The sequence below is a fragment of the Ostrea edulis genome, chromosome 4, assembly GCF_947568905.1.
Source record: "Ostrea edulis chromosome 4, xbOstEdul1.1, whole genome shotgun sequence".
Taxonomy (NCBI): domain Eukaryota; kingdom Metazoa; phylum Mollusca; class Bivalvia; order Ostreida; family Ostreidae; genus Ostrea; species Ostrea edulis.
The window spans coordinates 61,175,083-61,196,594 of record NC_079167.1 but is presented as its reverse complement, the minus strand read 5'-3'; the positions used below and the strand labels follow the sequence as shown (position 1 = coordinate 61,196,594).

General features: G+C 34.5%; 3 protein-coding genes across 10 annotated transcripts in view; 2 read left to right on the top strand and 1 right to left on the bottom strand.

Annotated features, from left to right (window-relative positions):
• LOC125671369 (uncharacterized) overlaps nucleotides 1-9,310 on the top strand; it is a 37,068-nt gene extending 27,758 nt beyond the window's left edge. For all 8 annotated transcript variants that reach the window (XM_048907018.2, XM_056163266.1, XM_056163267.1 and 5 more), the window contains 5 exons: nucleotides 114-237; nucleotides 1,058-1,140; nucleotides 8,710-8,778; nucleotides 8,909-9,059; nucleotides 9,162-9,310. In XM_048907018.2, the coding sequence (XP_048762975.2) occupies nucleotides 114-237; nucleotides 1,058-1,140; nucleotides 8,710-8,778; nucleotides 8,909-9,059; nucleotides 9,162-9,223 (489 nt within the window). In that variant the 3' untranslated portion in view covers nucleotides 9,224-9,310. The remainder of the gene's footprint in view (nucleotides 1-113; nucleotides 238-1,057; nucleotides 1,141-8,709; nucleotides 8,779-8,908; nucleotides 9,060-9,161) is intronic.
• Nucleotides 9,311-12,701: 3,391 nt separating this feature from the next.
• On the top strand, nucleotides 12,702-16,876 carry LOC125669077 (uncharacterized). Its single transcript, XM_048903523.2, has 2 exons — nucleotides 12,702-12,718; nucleotides 13,990-16,876. Exons 1-2 carry the CDS (start codon nucleotides 12,702-12,704, stop codon nucleotides 14,936-14,938), a joined length of 966 nt encoding a protein of 321 aa, XP_048759480.1. The 3' UTR covers nucleotides 14,939-16,876.
• A 1,254-nt stretch (nucleotides 16,877-18,130) lies between these two features.
• On the bottom strand, nucleotides 18,131-19,811 carry LOC125671633 (uncharacterized). The gene is made up of 2 exons (XM_048907456.2): nucleotides 19,614-19,811; nucleotides 18,131-19,415 (listed from the first exon to the last, which is right to left on the bottom strand). The coding sequence occupies exon 2, from the start codon at nucleotides 19,342-19,344 to the stop codon at nucleotides 18,265-18,267; it is 1,080 nt and encodes a 359-aa protein (XP_048763413.2). The 5' UTR covers nucleotides 19,345-19,415; nucleotides 19,614-19,811; the 3' UTR covers nucleotides 18,131-18,264.
• Between the last annotated feature and the right edge of the window lie 1,701 nt (nucleotides 19,812-21,512).

Genomic DNA, 21,512 nt, shown 5'->3' with positions numbered 1-21,512 from the left:
GTTTAAATCATTACAAAGTGTAGACTATGGGATCCTTTCCACACCGACAGCACTGCTTTCCTTGTACTCATTGCAAGTCTTTATATTACCTTTGTCGTTAATCATGTGTCTAGGTATGCAATTTGATGAGCTCATTTGGATCAACGATTGGCAAAAGAAATTTGGTAAATTGTGCCGCTTGTTGCAGCGACCCACCTGACAGTAATGGACCTTGTAATACACGGCTATGTGGTGAAAGTAAGCATTTGGAGAACTCGTACATGTAAAAATGTACAGTGGTTGTATCATCAATGTCACTAAAGCATTCTTAAAATTGCAATTTCATGTGCATTTGTGTCAATGCAAGATTGTGGAATAGGACAAAAATTAAGATCTGTCTGTTTTTGACCTTCATTTCAAAATCCAGATTTGGACGAAGGAGTACTTCAGAAATCGTAAAATTCCGCCGAGGTTCTCAAAATCCAATCATTAATATCATTTTTCGACAGCCAAATTATTACTCGTGAATAAAATATGAATTAAATTTGATAAGGTCTATGATGGGTGACCTGCATTGCAATTAATACACAATATCGTGGAAAGACGACGAACCCGTGTAAGCCACTACATATTTTATTTTTTGTATTTTGAGAATTTTTCATTCACGTACAGACGTCGCCAGCTTTAGGCTAAGTGACACAAATGACGATCTATACATGGCGCGTACGGCCATAACAGTAAGGGTTTTTTTAACGTCTACGAAAAAGTGGAACCTTCATTTTTTAAGACATATCCGAAATTACCGTGACTCTCACTTTTAATGTCGGGCGCTTGACGAGGAAACAGTCACTACCTATACTGCACGTCGTGAGTTTTACGCGGCACCGGGATTGAGAATCAAACCCAGTCCTCCTGACTGTGAAGCGAGCATGATTTAAATACCAAGCAAGTTGATGTTATATAAACACTTTGTCTCCCTATTTAGTATTAATAAAAATTATTCTTGGCTGTAAATATTGAATATATGTGAGCGGTTTTGTTTTATAGAAAACATTTTAAAGCAGGAATTTTGCTGCAGGTTCTGAGCCACGATGTCTGGTGTGTGATGGTCTACAAACTACTTCTGATTGTCCGTTCACAGAAATTTGTGGACCAAATCAGGTGCGGTTTTGTACTCTATTTCCTTGATCTTAAGGGATAAAGATTAATTATTCCAAAAAGTTTGACTATTTGTGTAACTGAACGCACACATAATTATATCTATCTATCTTAGTTTAACCAAATATTCAAATGTATATGCACATTTTCATATCTCTGCCCTTTAACATTTCAAATTTTTATTGTACTCCTGTCTTTAGAGGTGACGTGTTGTTGTACAGCGAAGTCTGTTCATGAATTCGTCCTTCTGTTGGAGGTTAACTGTTTCTATTGTCATTCCTCTCACACATATTAAGCTGAAACTTATTATGTAGCTTCTTTGTGGATCACTCGGAGTCCTCAGATGATGATGTCATTTTGATCCATTTCGACTTCTCTTACAGGAGTTTTGCCCCTTTATTTGAAATTTAATGTTATACGAAGGGTAATGGTTTGTCTATACAAATACCCGCACAGTTTTCAAATTAAGACATTCCATTATTCTTTTACAGAGTGTTTGTATTAGTATTGAAGTACTTGATATCTGTAAAACATAACAAACCTAAATTCAAAGAACTGACACAAACATGAAAAGATAACAAACATTGATCAATCTCAAATTCCTAGAAAAAATACAAAATCAAGATTAGCGTAAACACGGACCTCTTGAAACACCAGAAATTGTATCCGTTGTCTAGGAGGAGTTGACCAGTCACACCCGCCGTGAGCGCTACATATATTGATTAAGTAAACGGAGAAATTCGTAGTCAAAATTAGTATGTAAAGAACGGCCTAACAATTGGTATGAAGCACGCTAGACAGCATTCTTACTGACAAGTTGTATTTGTAAATTATATTGTTATAACGACCAAAGAATTTGCAAAATGCTGACTTTAGACGATGCTGTTGAAACCCTTGTAACATCAACTTATTTGTCTGTAGACTACCTCTATAAAATGATCATACGCAGAACATGCTCTTGCGTATAGAATTAGTTGAGAGACATAATTACCATCTGCAGGTAATAATGATCTATTGCTATATGAATATGAGAAGTTGACGATGGAGAAGTTGAAGTCATCCCGTTTGTCATAGGTTGAGTTGTTAGTTCACCGTTACACAAATGTAACATCTTTGTTCAATAAAATATCTAGGCATGAAGCAGATGTGGAAGACTCGGTGGTGTCTTAGGCCAAACTAAAATTATAGTTCGTTTGGAATTGCCGCCCACCTCATTAAAATTACCCCGCTGGAAAAATTTTATTGACAATATTTTTAAAGATTTTTTTTTTGTTCCATCAGTAGAAAAAAGTTTACAATTTTGTTCGATCGACGAATTACTCATCTTTTTAACATCAGGTTTGACATCCACATTAATTTAATCAGTCGGATCTATAAAACTCTTTTTTCTTGCAATCTGTAATAATCTGTAACAGCATTTAAAAGATTGTCATTGACAAGCAGTATCCACCAAAATGTCAGCGCGAAGTGTAAGTTTCCCGCTAATGAGCCAAACATCCCTTTGTCTGTTTCTATACACATATATGAGGTGAAAATCAGCAATATAATTTACAGTCTTAGTTTTAACAATACCGGTACTTTGAAAGAGACCGCGAGCGAATTGATCAGATGGCATGGGCAATCATTCTCTACCCAGAGTTCCGTGCGCTCCTCGAACTACACCTCTGTCAACGGCTTTTTACAGAAATCTTGTAAAAGTTTCTTTGATCCAACATTTATGTTTTGGTCTAAATATTTAGTCATATTATGATATGTTTTTGGTGCAATCAAATTGATGCTTACTGTAAATTGATTAAAATCGCCGTTTTCTGATCATAAATTTGGAACTACTTCGTAATATGCGTATGAATGTAGGATATACACGTGGTGGAGATTTAAATGTAAACATGGAATCAAAAGTAAGAAAGGCTGTAAAAATACGATAAAACTTGTAAAATAAGAGACAAACAGCTAAATGGTATATATGCACTTATTAAAGTGTCAGTTGGCTATGAAAAGAGCTTGATGTATCACCTGTTGCCTGAACTTTTAAAGGGAAAGAAAACCAAGAATGATTGTTTATATCATGTGATTATATTATCACGTGATTCCAAGCGTTGACAGAGGTGTATGTGAAGCTTGTGTAACGCGCCCTCTGGTGAGAGAATGATGGGCAATATCGGCCAAAGTTACGTGGATCTGACATGTTTGAATTTGAATATTGCACAATGCACATAGAGTTTACTGACGCAGCTAAGTGCATAAGAAAATATTTATACTTTTAATGTGCATCAACTGATGCCAGTTCCAAAATTTATTAAGAAATTATGTGGGGTTCTCAGTCCGTGCTGATTGTCTTCTTAAAGGCTAGCTATTTTCAAAGAGAAATCCTCTAAAATTGACTTATGAAATTATTGGTAGGAACCATCACCTTTGTCAGAGTTTTGAGGATTTTGAAGTCATTTTTTTCACCTTCTTTCGGGTTGATTGTTTCCGAATTAAACAAAAAATATCTGGAAAAAAAATCTGTTTACTGTTATATGTTGTGAGTTTTATTATTGATTCTAAAATCAACTTCAATGGGGAAAAATAAATTCCCTCCCTCCTTCCTGGGTCTGAAACCCCCCAGGCGGTAATTCCAAACAAACATTTCTACAAGGATGGCCTTAGTTCGAGTTTACTGGGATATACTGAATCGGCATATGAGTGAAAAGTGTCTTATCTAGAGATAAAACGTCGTCGATATATCTAAATGTCGAGATGAAGGCCACGGCAAGAGATTTTTTCTTCTCGCGTAAAAGCTTTTAAAATAAATTCTGCTTCGTAAGAATATATAAACATGTCAGCAAATAAAGGAGGACAATTTGTGCTCATGACAAATCAAAACCCTAAATATTGTTACTAAGGAACTCCAGCATCAATCCCCGAGAAAATAACAGGTTTTTCAACATAGTCCGTTTTGGAGAAAAAATATTCCAAGTGGGTACATAGTTTGCCCATCCAATTCCTGTCAGTTTTCAAGCGAAGGCCTTTGTAATAATAATTGAAGATGTGCGTATTGCAAATTTTCGATTTCCTACAGTTATCTGGTGTTCTTTGATTTTTGTAAACAATACAGTTTGCTGAAAGTAGTCAATTTTGGGTATACATTTTTATCGTAGAACTCTTGGTTTGACTATTTACCTCCTGTCACAGTTTTTAAGCTAGAATCTTTTATTTCATACAACTCGTGACATGTTTGCCAATATTTGCTAAATGTAATCAATGTAATTGAAAAAATACCTTGAAGTTACATAAGTAATAAACACCCTACATAAGCTTATGACAGGTGTATCATGCACATTTCCAGGTACTCTTGTTTTCTTCAGAAACACTGGAGCACTTTCAAATAATTAATACAGGTTAATCAAGTTTGGTGTTTCGTTGTTGTTGTTTTACATACTAATGGCGTATGTTTCTTCAATGTAGAAACATCTCCAGTTTTATGTGAAGTACCACAATCTTTGACGTATGCATAACGCTCAGGGCCATCGTGATGAGGGTTCTTGATCGTGTCAACGCCTAATCAAATGTAGCACGTGACCTTTTTATACATCCGTCGTCAGATGGGTCGCATTATGTTGGGCACCATCCGTCCGTTCGTGTCCATCCGATGTCATGTTTTCCGGACTTTTGTCCGTAACGGATGCATGTAGAGCGTTGAAATTTGGTCACAATTTTTCCCTGAAGAGCGTAAGAGTGAGTTTGCATTTCAGCTGGATTGGTGCACGTGATCTACTTTAGAGCTAAAACTAGGTCAAACTGTTTTCCGGACCCTTTTTCGTTACGGGTACGTATATTGCCCTGAAATTTAGTCACAAACTTCTTGTCGGAGTAATACAAGTGCACGTTGCATGTCAGCTGGATTGTTGCTCCGTGACCTATTTCAGGGCTAAATGTAGGTCAAAGTTTTCCAGATTTTTTTTATGGATACGGGTATTTCCAGAAATGTAGTCACAACTTTCCTCTCAGAGAAATAAAGATTCAGATTGCATTCCAGCTTAAATGTTCACAGTGACCTAGTTTAGGGCTTAAAGTAAATCAAATTGTTTCTGGACTTTTACTCATTATTGATACAGATATTACACCGAAATTTTTCATCACTGTCCAATGGACATATGATGTACCGTTTGTGGCACTTTTGTTTAACGTCATATCCCATTGACCGGTGCCTTTCATTTCTAATTAAGGAACAGCCACTAATTATATTTGTTTTAAGTCTTATTTTTGACATAGGGCTCGAATTAAAAACGAATTGTAGCCTTTCGGTTGCAAAGCAAGATTATAATCACCTAAGACATTTAACACAGGCTTTTGTCTCTGTTTCTTGGCCAAACTGCCTCGCGTTAAAAGTGAATTTCACGTGTCTTTCAGATGGCATTAAAGTCGAGGTCCACTTTAAATGTAATTAAGTCAATTAAAGTAAGATAATGAACTGATTTGGAAAGAATACAAGGCCTATACCTGTACTATTAACCTCGGTGGCACCACAAAATGAAATTCAATTCTCAACATGCTCCAATTATGTTATGTACAATCTTAAATTGTAAGATGTACAACTTTTTTAAGATTTCGAAAAGACAGAGTGATTTCGTAAACACCATTCAAATGGTGATGTTCATACACGTGCGACAAATTGAATCTTTAAGTTATTTGTTGCTAGTACTAGTGCTAGTACTGGTAGGATCGGTCGTGGTAGCTCAATGGGAGAGCGTTCGATTCTTGACCGACAGGTCGTGAGTGAGTTCGAGTCCCGTTCGTGCCATAGCCGTATCAAACTAAAGACGTAAACATTGGTAGTAATTGCTCCTTCGCCAAACGCTTGGTATTTAAAAGTGAGCGCCACGGTTCTTTCGGATATGACCTTAAAAACGGAGGTCACGACAGGCGCTGTACCCACATACGCTTGAAACATGAGCACTACTAAACTCCCTTTCGGATTTTTTGCTGCGATAATTTCTCCGAAATGTGTAGATTCCCTGTCTATTCCATTCAAATTCATTCCAATCCATCCGCGAAAATCCTGAGACTAAACAAGTTTAATTGCAAACAAATCACACGACTTGTAACAAATTAATACTCTGTGACTTCCTCTTTACCTGCCAGTGGAAGAGGAGAACCCCTGTCCGATTAATGCACGCGAGATTGTGACAAATAAAAGAGATGAGATGGGTTTTGAGTTCAAAGACTTGTTGTATGATATTTCCTTGACCTACAGCTCGCCAAAATTCCTTGCAAACGCTGCAATTACTTGGATAATGTGCCCCGAATCCAGCACCCCCCTGTTTAGAGATTTTTGTCTCTTGTGTATTTTATCAAATCGGTAGATTTCTAAACTTTACAAAAAGCGTAAAACGATTACATAAAACGAAATTGGGATGGGATACACAAGGAATCTACGCATTTCGGAGAAATATCGCCGCAAAAAATCTGGAATGGGAGTAGTGGTGTCCATACTTTAGGTATCTGTGGTTGCACCCTCACTGCTACGGTGCTGAGCGCTAAGCATAGGTCTAACTTTGTGGTACTTCACCTACAACTGGTGACGTCTCAATATGAATGAACAAGAGTACCGCAAACGGTACATAATACACCAGTGAAAATGTTTACATAGGATTTTTATCTTAAGCCATAATTTGTAGAACTTTGCTTCAGGTAGTATCAGCTATCATCAGGCTGAGACATACTTTCTTTGCAAAATATGAATAAAGGGTCTTAGCTTAATATGAATAAAGGGTCTTAGCTTAAAACTATGACAAGAGGTAGATAGACAAACCAAAAGTTCTGCGTATAAAATATTTCCCCAAAATCGACTTAGTCCAACAACCTGTAAATATTCAAAATGTCAAAGAAAATTAAAAATTCTTGAGAATCAAAATTCTTGCACTATGCACATATTCAAGTTACACTCTGCACATCTTCAAGTTATTTACAGATACCCTAGCTTCTAAACTGTGAGATGAGTTATAAGGACAAACCATGTCCTTTATTTAAAATATAATATATCTTCAAAATGGGCAGACTTCAACAACTTGTAATTTTCTAAAGAATCGAGAAAAATTAAAATCCTTGCCACATGCACATCTTCCATGCCCATACAAATACTCTGTAAAATAAGAAGGTCCTCACTTGAAAACTATGGAAGGAAAAACAGACAAATCATTTACTCTCTAAATTCCTCAAAATTGACTTAGTTCAATAACCTGTAATTTTCTTAAGATTGAAAAAAAAAAATCAAAATCCTTGCTACATGACACCTTCAAAACTCATATAAATACTCTGTAAAATAAGGTTCTCCCTTGAAAACTGTGTAAAGAGTTCACCGAACAAATCATATACTCTCTTTGTAACATTTCCTCAAAACTGACTAAGTTCAACAATCTGTAATTTTCTCAAAATTTAAAGAAAATCAAAATCCTTGCCATATGCACATCTTCAATATCCATACAAACACTCTGTAAAACAAGATGGTCCTCAATTAAAAATGGTGGAGGGGGGAGTTCGCCGGATGAATTATGTGCCCTCCATATAACAATAAGTTTCAAATAAGGGGCAAAACTCCTGCAAGAGAGGTCGAAATGGATCAAAATTATAACATGATCTAGAGTGATCCATAAAAAAACTACATAGAAAATTTCAGGTGAGATATTACAGAGAAATGAAATTAAAAACAGAAAAACCCCGAACGGACGGACGGAAATCGCTATAATATCATACGTCCCGTCTAAAGACGCTAGTATAAAAAGTCACGGCAAAATGTAAAACAAAGAAAGAAATAAAACAAACAAATATTGGTAGAAAATTTTAATATTGTCCTCAAAGTTGTTCGATGTCATTTATTGCCAACCATGAAACTCCTGTTTTGGGGAGAGAAAATTAAAAGTGAATCTGCACTCATTATCTGGAAGACATTTACAATGTTGATGAAAAGTTTCGTGGAAGAAGAATGTTAAAATGTCGACAAATTTGCCGTATATTCACATATTTTAGAATAAAAGTGCAAGCAGAATTCTTAAAGAGTAGAATCAATTGTTGCCTAACTACATGCATCTGCACCAAATAAGGATATTTTTGAAGGATACATTTTCGAACATTCCCAAATCAAAAAGACTACAATTTGTCTATTTAATGTAATTTGTCTACTCAGTGCCTCTTAACATATAGTCAATATTTACAACAACAAAAGACATGATAATGGTACTACAAGCTTTTCATAGGAATATACAAGACAAAATTCATAAAGATCATTCTCCTGAAAGAGATAGGTGCATACATTTCTTGATCGAATATGCAGCATCTTCACTTTATCAAATAACAGCCCGCTGACAAGGTGTGGACTGCCGCAGGGGTTAGTTTCTTTCTAATAGTGAGGCATTGTTTCTAATTGAAAATTATAAATGAACTTGACAGAATTCTAATATTTGAGAATCTGTCAATCTTTATTTCATACCAATTGTTAGGCCGTTCTTGACTACGGATTTCTCCGTTTACCTAATCAATCTTTATATCTTCATGGATGGAAAATTTGTAGAAACAAATCAATGTACCTTTCAGACATGTTACAATGGTGTGCGTATAGTTGGTTCATCGCTTTCCTACGTGTATGGTTGTGAAGACGAAAAGGTTTGGTTGTTATAAAACTACATGTATCATAAAACATGCTCTTGTCATTTTAAAGAAATTTCAAATCTAAAATGTTTTATCTTTCCTCGTGTCCATTTTAGATTAAGTATTTGGCAAACATCTTCTTTAGGTATGCCAAACGTTTGCAGTGAATTATCATCACTATCACGGGGGTCAGCATGTGGCACGGTCTATAGCACACGACGGTGGTGTCATTGTATGCGACTCGTGTTGTAAAGGTGACCTGTGTAATTCTCAAGATTGCGTCCTTCTCTTAAAAAGTAAGTCATTTGTATTACCTCGGGTAAATAAGGAATTAACTTACTGACTTTAATGTAAAATCTATTTTGAGTAGTTATAAAAATATTTCCTTTTTATTGTAGACATGACGGTTGATATGTTTGGAGGAACAACACAGCGGCCTAGTGGTAATATTCTTGGATAAAACAACAGTATAGTGGTCAAACGTCTCGGATAGCACAAAAGTCTTGTGGCCATGTTATCGAACAGTCCATAAAAAATTAATGTGCAATGCATGTGGATCTTATTTATTACAATATCCTTCGCATATATTCAAATAAGATGTAAGGATAAGAATTTTTTAAAGACAAGTTCGTTGAAAATTACTAAAATCAGTTTTCCTTGTCATATCATTTCCGGTATATTTACGTTGTACAACCTTTAAGATCCTTACGTAGTATTAATCAAATTTTTGTTTTGTTTCTAAAATGGTTAATGTATCTACTGGTATGCTGACATTATATAGTAACTCACGCAACGTAAACTATTTGATTTTTTATGAAAGATATATGTTGAAATTGAAGTTCACCTTTGACTAATTCAACTCTTCGGTAATCCGTATTCGTATCTTCACGTATGATCAAAAAGAGAAAGACATGCTCAGATCCACGAATTGGTGGCAAAACATCACACGGTATGTTGATAAGACAGTCACGCGGTCAGCACGAGGCTTGTTTAAAAAACAAACGTATTTCGATTTTTTAAAAATTTTATTTGCATCGTTGCAATCGTAGTTTTTTGGTATGCATATTTAATCCATTTTATCTATAGAATGCTGTAGTATTGCTACCTTAGTTAAGATTGTACATAAAAGACCGAGCATATCAACTTTTAAACTAAGTTACATTTTCATTATTTTAAGAGGCTTTCGTGTAATTTTAGGTATGTATCTTCATTTTGCATTCATGAAGTAAATGCTACAACACTACACAAACATTTGCTGGAAGCTTTACTGAGGTTTTGAGTTAGACAAACGGGATGATTTCAGCTTCTCCATCGTCAACTTCCCATATTTATGTAGTAATATTCCAGTATCATCTGCATATGATGTTTATATCTCAACTGATTCGATACAGAAGAACTTGTTCTACGTATGATCAAATTTTAAATCGAGGTAGGCTACTGACAAACAAGTTGATGTTACAAGGGTTTCAACAGTCTCGTTTTAAAGTCAGCATTTCGCAAATTTTATTGCCATTATAATGATTTAATTTGTCAATACTACCTACCGTATATTTGGGTGAAATGCTGTCTGATATGTTTCATACCAATTGTTAGGCCGTTCCTGGCACACTGATTTTGATTACGGATTATTCCGTTTACCTGATCAAGATATTGGGCTCACGGTCGGCGTGACCAAATGACAGGGAATGCTTAGTCCCCTTAGACACCTGATCCCACCTCTGGTATATAAGAGGAGACTAAATTGGACGGTCCTTCGGATGAGACCGTAAAAACTGAGGACCTCTGTCACGATAAATATCCCTTCCTGCTCAAAGGCCATAAGCGCCGAGCATAGGCCTAACTTTTGCAGCCCTTCATTGGCAATGGTTACGTCTCCATATGAGTGAAAAGTTCTCGAGTGGGACGTTAACAAAATACAATCAATCTATCCAGAGGTCCGTGTTTGCCCAACTCTCTATTTTGTATTCCTTAAAGGAGTTATGAGATTGATCACTGTTCGTTATCTTCACCTTTCACAAAGATATTTCACAATATCCCAGTTTTGAAATTTAATGCTGAAACAAATCAGATGGAATGTTAGTACGTATATATCATTAAAAATGTCAATGAATCATCTAATGGAATCCATATTCGTTTATAGAAGATTTTTTATAGGGGTGTTTTGGGATATGGTGAAATATGTCTAACTCTATGTATATACATTTTAAAAAATGTCCAACGACTCAAATGATTGAATTGACAAAGTAATTTTATGTAAATATACATATCCAAAAAACACAAAATTTATGTAACGATTTCAATTTTAATCTAGGCATGCAATTCACCTGGAAAGAATATCACAGGAGCGAACACTCGAGTTTCTCACGTGTATATGGGTTCCATTACCAGTTGAAAGTTATTAAAATTCACATAGCATATAGGGTGTAATGATGAATATATCTGAACAAATTTACTGATCTATGATCAAAGTTGGAATAAGTTTCCTTTGGTTTTTATTTTCATGCTTGTCGCAAATTCCCAATATTTTTTGGGGGTGTAAAAACTGTTTTCATGGCCACTATCACCAATGAAATAAAGTTGGATTATTTGAGCATGAAAATCTAATAAAGCAATATTGATAACAAAAAATAAGTTGATACCCACTCTGTGTAGCTATCGGGAGAAAAATTGCCACTACATTTATTTGAAATGAAGATTAAGAGGGATGGCATGGTATGTATATATTCGTTATTAAAACATCTATCTAATTTTGAAAACATTTTCTCCGTACACTTGTACTCAAAATCATGATGTGTTTGAAATGGCAACCAATCAACGTACACGAATTTCAATACAAGTACAATTCAAGTGCATATGTCTAGGTACAAGCTGTAAGTATAAAAAACGTTTGTGTCATGCAACCAACCACCACCGTGATATCCTAATTACAATTAGGAGTGTTGAGCTTACAACGGGGTTCTCAAAATATACTCTAGGGTATATCATTTTCTTGCCTTTGAATCCAATAAATATTTGATTGGTAAACTATATACTAACTGAAATATATTTTGAAGAAAATCTAAACCTAAATAAAATTGAGTGGAAAGGCCATGCTTAGAGTTTGTCTATTAAATTCTATGGAAGTCTGGAATAAATATTTAGCAACATTTGACAATCTTCCTACAGCAATCCATCTTAAATACTCAATAACGTTTTAAATTAATGTAATTCATCAAAGATTTCTCTTAGTATATAAACCAAACATCGAGGAAAGGAATCAGGTTCGTCAACCATACGGTAGTTACTTCGGTATAAATATTTTCATTCACTAAATGTCCTCATTCACTTTTATAGGCGTTATTATAACATATAGATATATAGATATTCTTTTATAGATACAACAAAAGAAAATGAAAGTATTTCACCCATGGATCATGTTTAATTCCAACCGATTAATGGTGAGAAATCGAATCTGTATATACAGGAGAGAGAGAAAGCCCTAATCATTCACAATATGCACAGAAGAAACACAGAATTACAAGGTGTCTGTATTACATACTCTTATATAATTGAATCGTATACAAAGTAGAGCAGATTCTGACATACACATAGAACGACACAAATCATCGAATACATTACTCAAGCCCAAAACTTCACTATATGGTATCCTAGTTTAACTATTACAATGTAATATATGTTTGACCCCTTTCCAAATTTGTTTTTGACCGCTGACAGGTCTCCCTATTTTAATCCCACTGACATTTCTCTTAAATTCGATTCTGCGCTGCCTCTACCGTACGATGTTTAGATTAGATGTGTGTTTTACCACACCACTGTCTGCACTCCCTGCCGTTCTTTGAAACGTTATCCTACCTCAAAAATATCTTGTCTGCAAGCAGTCAATCTGGAAAACAATATATATCTCGTCAACAGAAGAAAGTTTTGAGACATTTGACAGCATGTTCGGTGTGCAGAGGTAGGTGTGTTTACTGGAATGCTATGTTATTTACGTAGTCTTGTTTTGTTTGTTGTTGCTGGTTTTTTTAAACATACAACTAACTAACGGATACTAAGAGATAGCGGTTCTAAGGTCATATACAGGAATATCGATTTCTTGGGCGCATATGAGGTTTTACATGATACCTTTCCGGGGTTAATGCAATTAGTGATTCTTTGACAATATTAAAACGGGAGTTGTGTGTACCGTTTTCAAGTTACTTTGCCTTTTATATCTGATATGAGTTGTTGGAGTCTGGTCTTGGATGCTGTCACAAATTAATACCAGTTTTAAAGAAAATCAACCTCATTATATAAAGTCTATTAATTCATTCACACAGATTGTTGGACAAACATACATGTATTCTATACGTATGTTGAGAAATGAATTTTAATCCACTTTCAAATTAATTTAATGAAAGGTGAAGATAACGAACGGTGATCAATCTCATAACTCCTATAAGTAGTACAAAATAGATAGTTGGGTAAACACGGACCCCTGGACACACCAGAGGTGGGATCAGGTACCTTGGAGGAGTAAGCATCCCCTGTCGACCGGTCACACCCGCCGTGAGCCCTATATCCTGATCAGGTAATATAATATAATCTGAAAACATAAAATTTCACAGATTTGGAATTGATGATAACAAGTCAATGAAGTAAGGAAATTGATAATCTGTTAGGTAGACGATGTAGGAAAAAAAAACGTAGGAAGCAAACTGAAAGAAAATGCACATGAATAAATAACATAAACAAATATTATTATTCACGCTATTATAATAAAACAAAATAAACGAATGGTTTCATGTTGAAAGCAAAGCATCATTAGAAAGACAAAACTCTCCTCGATTTTATTGCAATTAACCTTGTTTTGATTGCCATAGATATCAATATTATTGATAATCTTTTTTGTCATTATGTCGCGCCAACACAACAGATCCAAATGCGAAATTGTCAACTCCTAAGCCGTGATATGAAAGCCCCAAAAGATCGTAGCTAATATAGATTGAAAGAAAACATGAACAGCATGATTTGTCAAATGTATATATATGAATATATTGGCATGGATTACAAATTCAGTAACCTATATTACATATAAGATTCGTGAAGCTGGTTAAAGTATACAAGGAAAAGATAAAATTTCATCATGAAATAAAAACTAAATTGCATCCAGCCTCTTGCACTTGACCTTTAAAGTTATTGTTGAGTTTGAGTGAAATGCTAACGATGTTACCCGTATTTTTTTTTCAGAATAAGATATGGTATACAGAGTGTGATAAATGTAAGCAATTTGACATCAGTCTTGAACGATACAGATTTGCGAAAGGAAATAAAACAGGATATTCCGGTGTATCTAGAGGATGGGTATTTCATTCCTGTATTGATTATAACATTTTTGGGAATATTAGGGAATCTACTCACTCTTTTGAAGATCGTGTTCAACAAAGCATTTCATCGAACTGTTTTTATTGTCATTGGAACAATAATATTCACGGATATTGTGAATTTGTTTCTTTACCTTCTTCATGCCGGATGGAACAAAGTTCACTTTCAGTTGGAAAAGGTCCCATGCGCTACCTTTCTGGTTGTCTTTTATGGCGTCGCCCACGCCTGTGCTGCTCATGTGGTTTTCTTGTTCGGACTCCGATTTTACATGGTGGTCGAGCCCATAAAATTTGGTCAAATACGGAGTAGATGGATAATTTTGTCATCCATTTCATTGTGGGTCGTAAGTGGATTCTTCTCGATTGTTTACTATTTGCTGCGATACGAATCTGGAATTCAGACGCCGATTTACGTCATTGTGACGTTTCGTGTGTACCTGATACTCGTTCCCTCTTTACTTATTGTGATTTTCCATGTGAAGAAAATCCATGGACTCAAACGCACATTGAGCAAACGTGGTGTACAAAACAGTATGATCAAAATGTCCTTCGTTACTTCAGTAATTCTTTTTTGCTATATGTCGTCTGCTATTCTTTTTCTTGTGTGTTACATTTTCTCATTATACAGATTTCAGAATATTGAAAGAGAGTTACTAGTGGCGGCACAGCTGTCTTGGTTATTAAATGCTGTATTAAGTCCATTTATTTATTTCATTGCAATGCCACGAACTTATAAATGCTTTATATACATTTTTACATGGGTTCATACAATACTGTGTAGTCGTAGCAAACGAAGAGAATTAGAAATTCAGTAAATACTGTAAATATGGAAATTTACGTCCACTGATACGTCCAAGTTATCTGTCTGTGGTGCCAGTATTGTCCACAATCTAACAAAAATTGTCGAATGTATTAGTTAAAGAAACCTGTCACATAACCCCCTTGAGGTCGGTAAATATTCCTGGCGGTAAATTGGCCCCTACACTTCCATTTCGTCATTGCTTTATATGTACAGAGACAAAAAAGTATTCACATGTACATAGACATGCAAAAAGTTTTCTTACATCTATGCATAGAGACATGCTAAAAGGGGGCGTTTGCAAATACATATAAATATCATACAAAACAATATCTTTCTACACATCATTAATTTCTTCACTTTGTCTTATTTGTATCAAATTTTCACCCTCTTATGATTTGAAGTTATGTTTGTATGTAAATTTCATTTCCCAAACTTATTAATATGTGTAATTAAAGTTAAACAGAATTCAAATTTTTACGGTTGTGGATCTAATAGAATTAAATACATTCGCAATCAGTAATTGAAACTTTATTATGTGTATAAAACATGTAGGGAACAACAAAATGAATCGGTACATTTTTGCAGGATTCCATACTTAGCATTGCCCTGTCTTTTACAGCTGTTCAGTCAGCCATTTGGATATTATTGGCCCTCAGTTAAAACCAATGCTAATCCAAATAACACTTCCGTTAATGCAATATAAAACTACTCCAAAGTAATATCAATTACGATTCGATTTTATCTGATTTGAGTAACTTACTGAACGCTATGCGTTAATCTCCAGGTTTTCGGTACTATAAATACTCAACCTTTCAAAGATTTTGCTATGTGACGTCATGGATTCGAGTTTTGGCTGCGACAGACGTGATACAGTAAGTAGCCATTATCATCTTGCCAAACTCCCGAGAATACAAAAACTTAAGTAAACCGCAGTTCCGTGATATGGTAGGTGTTAAGAGCACCTGACGTATAGGTCACATTGACATCTAAATATGATTCAAAGATTCCATAAGGTGCATTGAACCCCAGGCACTTTCATTTAAGGTATTCAATGTATAATGACCATATTTCATATCTAATAAATGGATGGTGGAATTTTTGTAATCATGGTATCATTTTGAAAGGTTCATCAAATAAAAATAATCCACCATAGGAATTTTCAAAATTTTGTTTACTGCTTGATTTATTTCACCTAGAATTTAACATTGAGGTATATGGGAAAAGCATGTTTTATTACAATATTTTAAGAAGAAATTATATTTTCATACAAATCTCTTGGTAGAAAGTTACATACACCTTCTCTTAATGAAAATATGAAATAAAATTAATCATTGACCACACACATTTTTAGAAAATTAGATTTTTCTTATTTTTACAAAGGGCAGACAACTCTTCCAAAAAGTCTTAAGTGCAAAAAGGTCAGCTTCTAATTATTTACCAGTCATGTAAATTTCATCTGCTTCACTTTCATCATTATTTAACAATAAATATTTATGTTGATCTAAATCCTTCAAAATTGTTCATTATCCTTTCATTATACATGGAATATCTTAAGTCGGTTCTTTTACATAAATATCAAGACGCCGCGGCTCATCTAGTCGATTAACGGGCTCATCCTGACATAGATGTTATGAGTCGACTTGATCATGACAAAAATGATATGGGAAATGTAATTTACTTGATATCTGTCTGACAGGAAAGAAGAAGCCTTCCGTATTTTTGTATTGAAACCATCCAAAATGGAATTTAACCCTGATCAAGATAAAAATGGTTTTATTGACATGCTGTTTACGTAATACACAGTATAATTAGCTATAACAATTTAATTTTTTTCACACATGCATATACGTTTGTATTAAACATAGCATAATACCATTATCGGTTCATGTGATTTGTATAATGTACTTTCTTGTTTCATGAAAATGTTGCAATAAAACTTATCAACACTGTTGAAGTCGTCCTGTTTCGATTCACATTGCATTATGATAATGACACATGTACATCAATAAACCGGGGTAAAGTGGTTACCCCTGATATATTTTGAATCCTACAGGTACGCAGACCACATTATCTCCTGATTGACAACAACATATCTTTATTTCTATATGAATTCCAACTGTGCAAAGCGCCAGGAATTTCCTTCTTTCGTTTCAATCCTTATCATAAAACATATCTACATCTCTGGAAAAAATGTAGACGACGCAATCATGTTTTGGAGAGGATGTTCTCACTTCTGGGAGTTCCCTGTGGTTTTTATTTCGATTTAGAATTGCGATATGTCACTATAACTGTACCTTAATTCTTGAAGGTAAATTATTCAATGTTGCGAGTTAAAGTAATACAATGCAGTTACTGTGTTATTAGTAGCTTTTCTATCCCTGTACTCGAGTATTGAAATTCAGTTTTATTTTATAATTATTTAGAAATTGCGAAATTGTTCTTTAACTTTGATGAAATGTTTGAATTGTATTCATTTCAATCATTTACATGTATTCAAAGCATCTTTTCTCGTCGCTGTAGCCATGTGGTATAGGCGCTTGCTTCCCAGCCGGGAAAACCGGGTTCCATTCGGAGCCCATCGTCAAATTTAAGACATTTAACATACATGTAGAAAGTAACTGTTCCTACACTAACCAACAGGCATAAATTAAAAGTAATATGTTTTACGGATATGACATTAAAACAACAAACAAACCAATCTCTTGTAAGTTGTTAGAATGACCAAGCTGTGGACGTTTTCCCCGTTGTTCTCCAGATTTGAAGACCTTTCAGCAGATAATAAAAAAAAAATCACGTTGGATAAATGAAATGAATGTGCTAAGTAAATATCTTTTGAAAGGAAGACGGTTGTAATATTTAACTAAAACGATTGAATGAAAGGAAAACAAAAAGAATTCTGCAGAAGTAAGCAAAATCAAATCCAAATGTCTTATCTTGATGAAGAATGGTTAGTTATACAGTGATCTTGGTAATGACAATGCCAGACCGTTAATTTGATTGATGTATTTAAAAATTTAACTGAAACAATTCATTCAAATGCACCAAGTAATCAAGCTGTTGCTAACGGCAAAACAATCTTTTGCTGTAGCCTTTAACTCGACACTTAGATATATCGACACCGTTATATTCATTTTCATTCATCGATTCATTATATCCTGGTGAACTCGAAATAAAAGAGACCATATAATCTTCAATATCTTTTTAATACATGTATCTGATAAACCAAAATGGTATTTTCTAAAGATGATTGAAGTTTTTCGTTTAGATTCTAATTCAGATAAATCTACGTTTTAGTCGCTTTTGAAATTAATGGGGGCAATATTCTACTTTCTTCTGAAGTTAATCTTGAGGAACCCGATTCAAGCAACAGATAGTGGACTTAATAAACTTGTGGACGTCGTCCAACTTCCACATATATATAAAGGGATTGGCCAAAGAATTAAGGATACACACGCAAAAACATATTCCAATGTATTTAGGTTTATCAATCCACATGGCAACGATGAGTGGTCCCGTAAAGATCAACAGGACAACGATTAAGAAACCTACTAGATACAAGGTACTAGCGGCCTTTTTCCGCCTGAGAGTAACTAGTCGATTATGACTTTCGATGTACAATCTTCTTGGACCCTCTTCAAGTGGAGGAGATGGCGTTACATTTTTCTGATTTGTATGAAATCTAGAAATAGAGGAAGGTGGATGAACTATTTCTACGTTGATAGTTTTTATATCAACGCCATTCGACCGAGTCATTGAATTTTTTCTGTGATTTACAAGGACATAGACCAGAGTTATGATGTAAAGAATGATTGTCAACGATAAAAGAGACAACGTTAAAACTCGGTTGTATGTTCTTTGAGCTGAATAATGCCCATGATAGACAAAGGACATGATGTTGTCCTTGAGTGGATCAAACTCCCTCGATGGTGGCGAAACCAGAACGAGGTTGATGATCACTACAACAACCCAACCGCCGATACATATACAGTATTTTCGGTTTTCATTGAAAACATAAGAGTTCCAGTTCTCTGTACAGATGATTAAAAATCTTTGTAAACTGATATAAAATGTCTGCAAGAGTGAAAGATGCAATCCAATTGACAACAAAATGATTTGCAATACTATCAGAAGTTTGTTTCTATTTAAAGCGGGAACGAGATGCTGAAGACCAATGCACATGATTCCAAATGCCACGGTAAAGTCGCTGACGGACAACATGAGAACTAGGAAATGGTAGGGGTTGTGCCGTATCTTCTTTACATTGATGATAAGAACGAATACCCCGCCATTAAACACGAGTGAGAGAATGCCAACAAACATTACCGAGATGAACAGTGGCGAATCCAGGCTATTTGTTTTTCCATCGTCAAGGGTACAGTTCAGGAAGGCTGCACAGTCCTGGTTGTCCACAACGTCCATATTAATTATGTGACTGGTCCTTAATGCGCTAAGAAATCGTGTACAGTTTGGAAGAGATCACTTATCTCGAACTACAATACAATAGTGTATTATAAATAAAGTAAAAAGAAAAATGAAGGGCTTGTGTTCATGAAATTGGGGGTGGGGGTGAATTACTACTTATTTAGCATTAACGAAGAAATAACAAAATTATGAAATAAGACATTGTAAACGATGAATTTGAAAGCAATTTCTAATTATGCATGAAATTGATCTGAAAATATCCTTACCTGACCATTGAACCCACCACGGGTGTTCTTCATTAAAACAGATGTCTGCAGCATACCGGTGCCCATAAGTGGAAACTGGAGTATAGCGGATAATCGAATGTGGGCGACAATATATCACAGGATGCAGTATCTGATTGGATGACAGTTGCGTTTTTCTGATTGGATGACAGTTGCGTTTTGTTTTTGTTTTTCTTTGGATATCGCCTCCATCGACCAAACAGGATGGATATTGCATGTACATTCTTACGTGACAAATTCTTGTGATGTTCAGATGATCTTTATTTGTTCATTGTTTGAAGCTACGATTCATGAAAAATAGAAACGTATAAATTCGCCAGTTTTACTCGAATTTAAAAATAAAACCGGACATAAAACCTTTAATGCTAATAGGTAAGCGTTTGGGATGAAAGGTGTGTTTACAATTAGTGTCTACAAACTCTAATAATACAAAATTTTACAATTATGATTTTATCAAGTAGGGACTACCGTCGGGAGCTTAGTACTGTTATATACATGATAACAAATGCCCATTTTACTACTTTCATTATTTTTGAAAGCATGCACGTATCACGATTTGAAATTCTAATTAGAATGCATAATCTTGCTACGGAAGCTCTGAAAGAAAGGGCGATTTTGTTGCGGTATAAATTTTCCCAGAATTATATTTAACTCGTATGCTTTCATCTTTTTTTTTTATTATAATTTATTTATTATTTTGGTCACATACAATACACCAGACACTTACACAAACATACCTTTCATACATGCATGTATGCTTTCATCTTGATTATTTAGTCTGAGAAAAAGAAACAACAGCGGACTATTCTGTTCTTTATCTGAATATCAGTAATTTTCCCCAAAAATTTGTATATAAATTTGAGTGCGAAAAGTGTAGTATGACTGCACTATTTGAAAATATTGGGAACGGGGTCCAATTGTTTCTTCTAACATATATATGTTAGAACATATGTAAAAAATAAAAAGAATTCATCAGTCATTTATTTCTCAGGGGGTGAAAATATCCCTGCTGTGGTAAATAAGTGCCTTCTAAAAACAGTAAAACTGCTCATAAAGCAACCGTGCTTCTACTTCCTATGAAAGTAAATGGGCACCTTAATGCAAAATATATATCAAAGTTTCAACTTCAATTTGATCTAAAATGTCTATCACTTACTCTTTTTGTATCAATTTTAAACACCACCTGAAACACCTGTACCATTTATTACGGAAAGTCTACAAGAATTACTATGACAACCGTAGCATCACAATTCCCTTGAAACCATATATGATACTTTCATGATGAGTTACAAATACTGTCAACTACAAAATATGTAAAAAAAAAAAAAAAAAATAAATAAATAAATAAATAAAAAAATAAATAAATAAATAAAAATAAATAAATAAATAAAAAAAAATCAGATAAAAAAAATCATAGATTCATTAATTTTCAGTGACCCGTGCAAGCACTACTTTAAAGACCGTGAATTTGTTGTGTAGCTGTAACCCATATTTCACTGTGACTATCATATTTTTTCCATGAAATGTGTATGGAGTATTTCACATCAGTATTTATTTTCTCTTTCTTTCTATCAGAATGAAGTATCCCCTAAAAAAAATTAATACATGCTTTTAATATTCTGGAATGGTACTCTACTATCAATAAAAATGCACATACATTGTATATTTAAAGTATGTTCCCAGTATGGTGCTCCTTAAAATACATAATACCCCATATACACATTTAATATCGCTCTTTTATAATATAGTTTTGTATAAAAATACCTAATTGTTAGATGTACCCTTGAGCATTTACACAGAATTCTGTGTAAAGTGATTTATTTCATTTCTGATTCCAGTAGTTTTTTGTTTTTTAAAGATATTTTAAATTAACAGAATCGC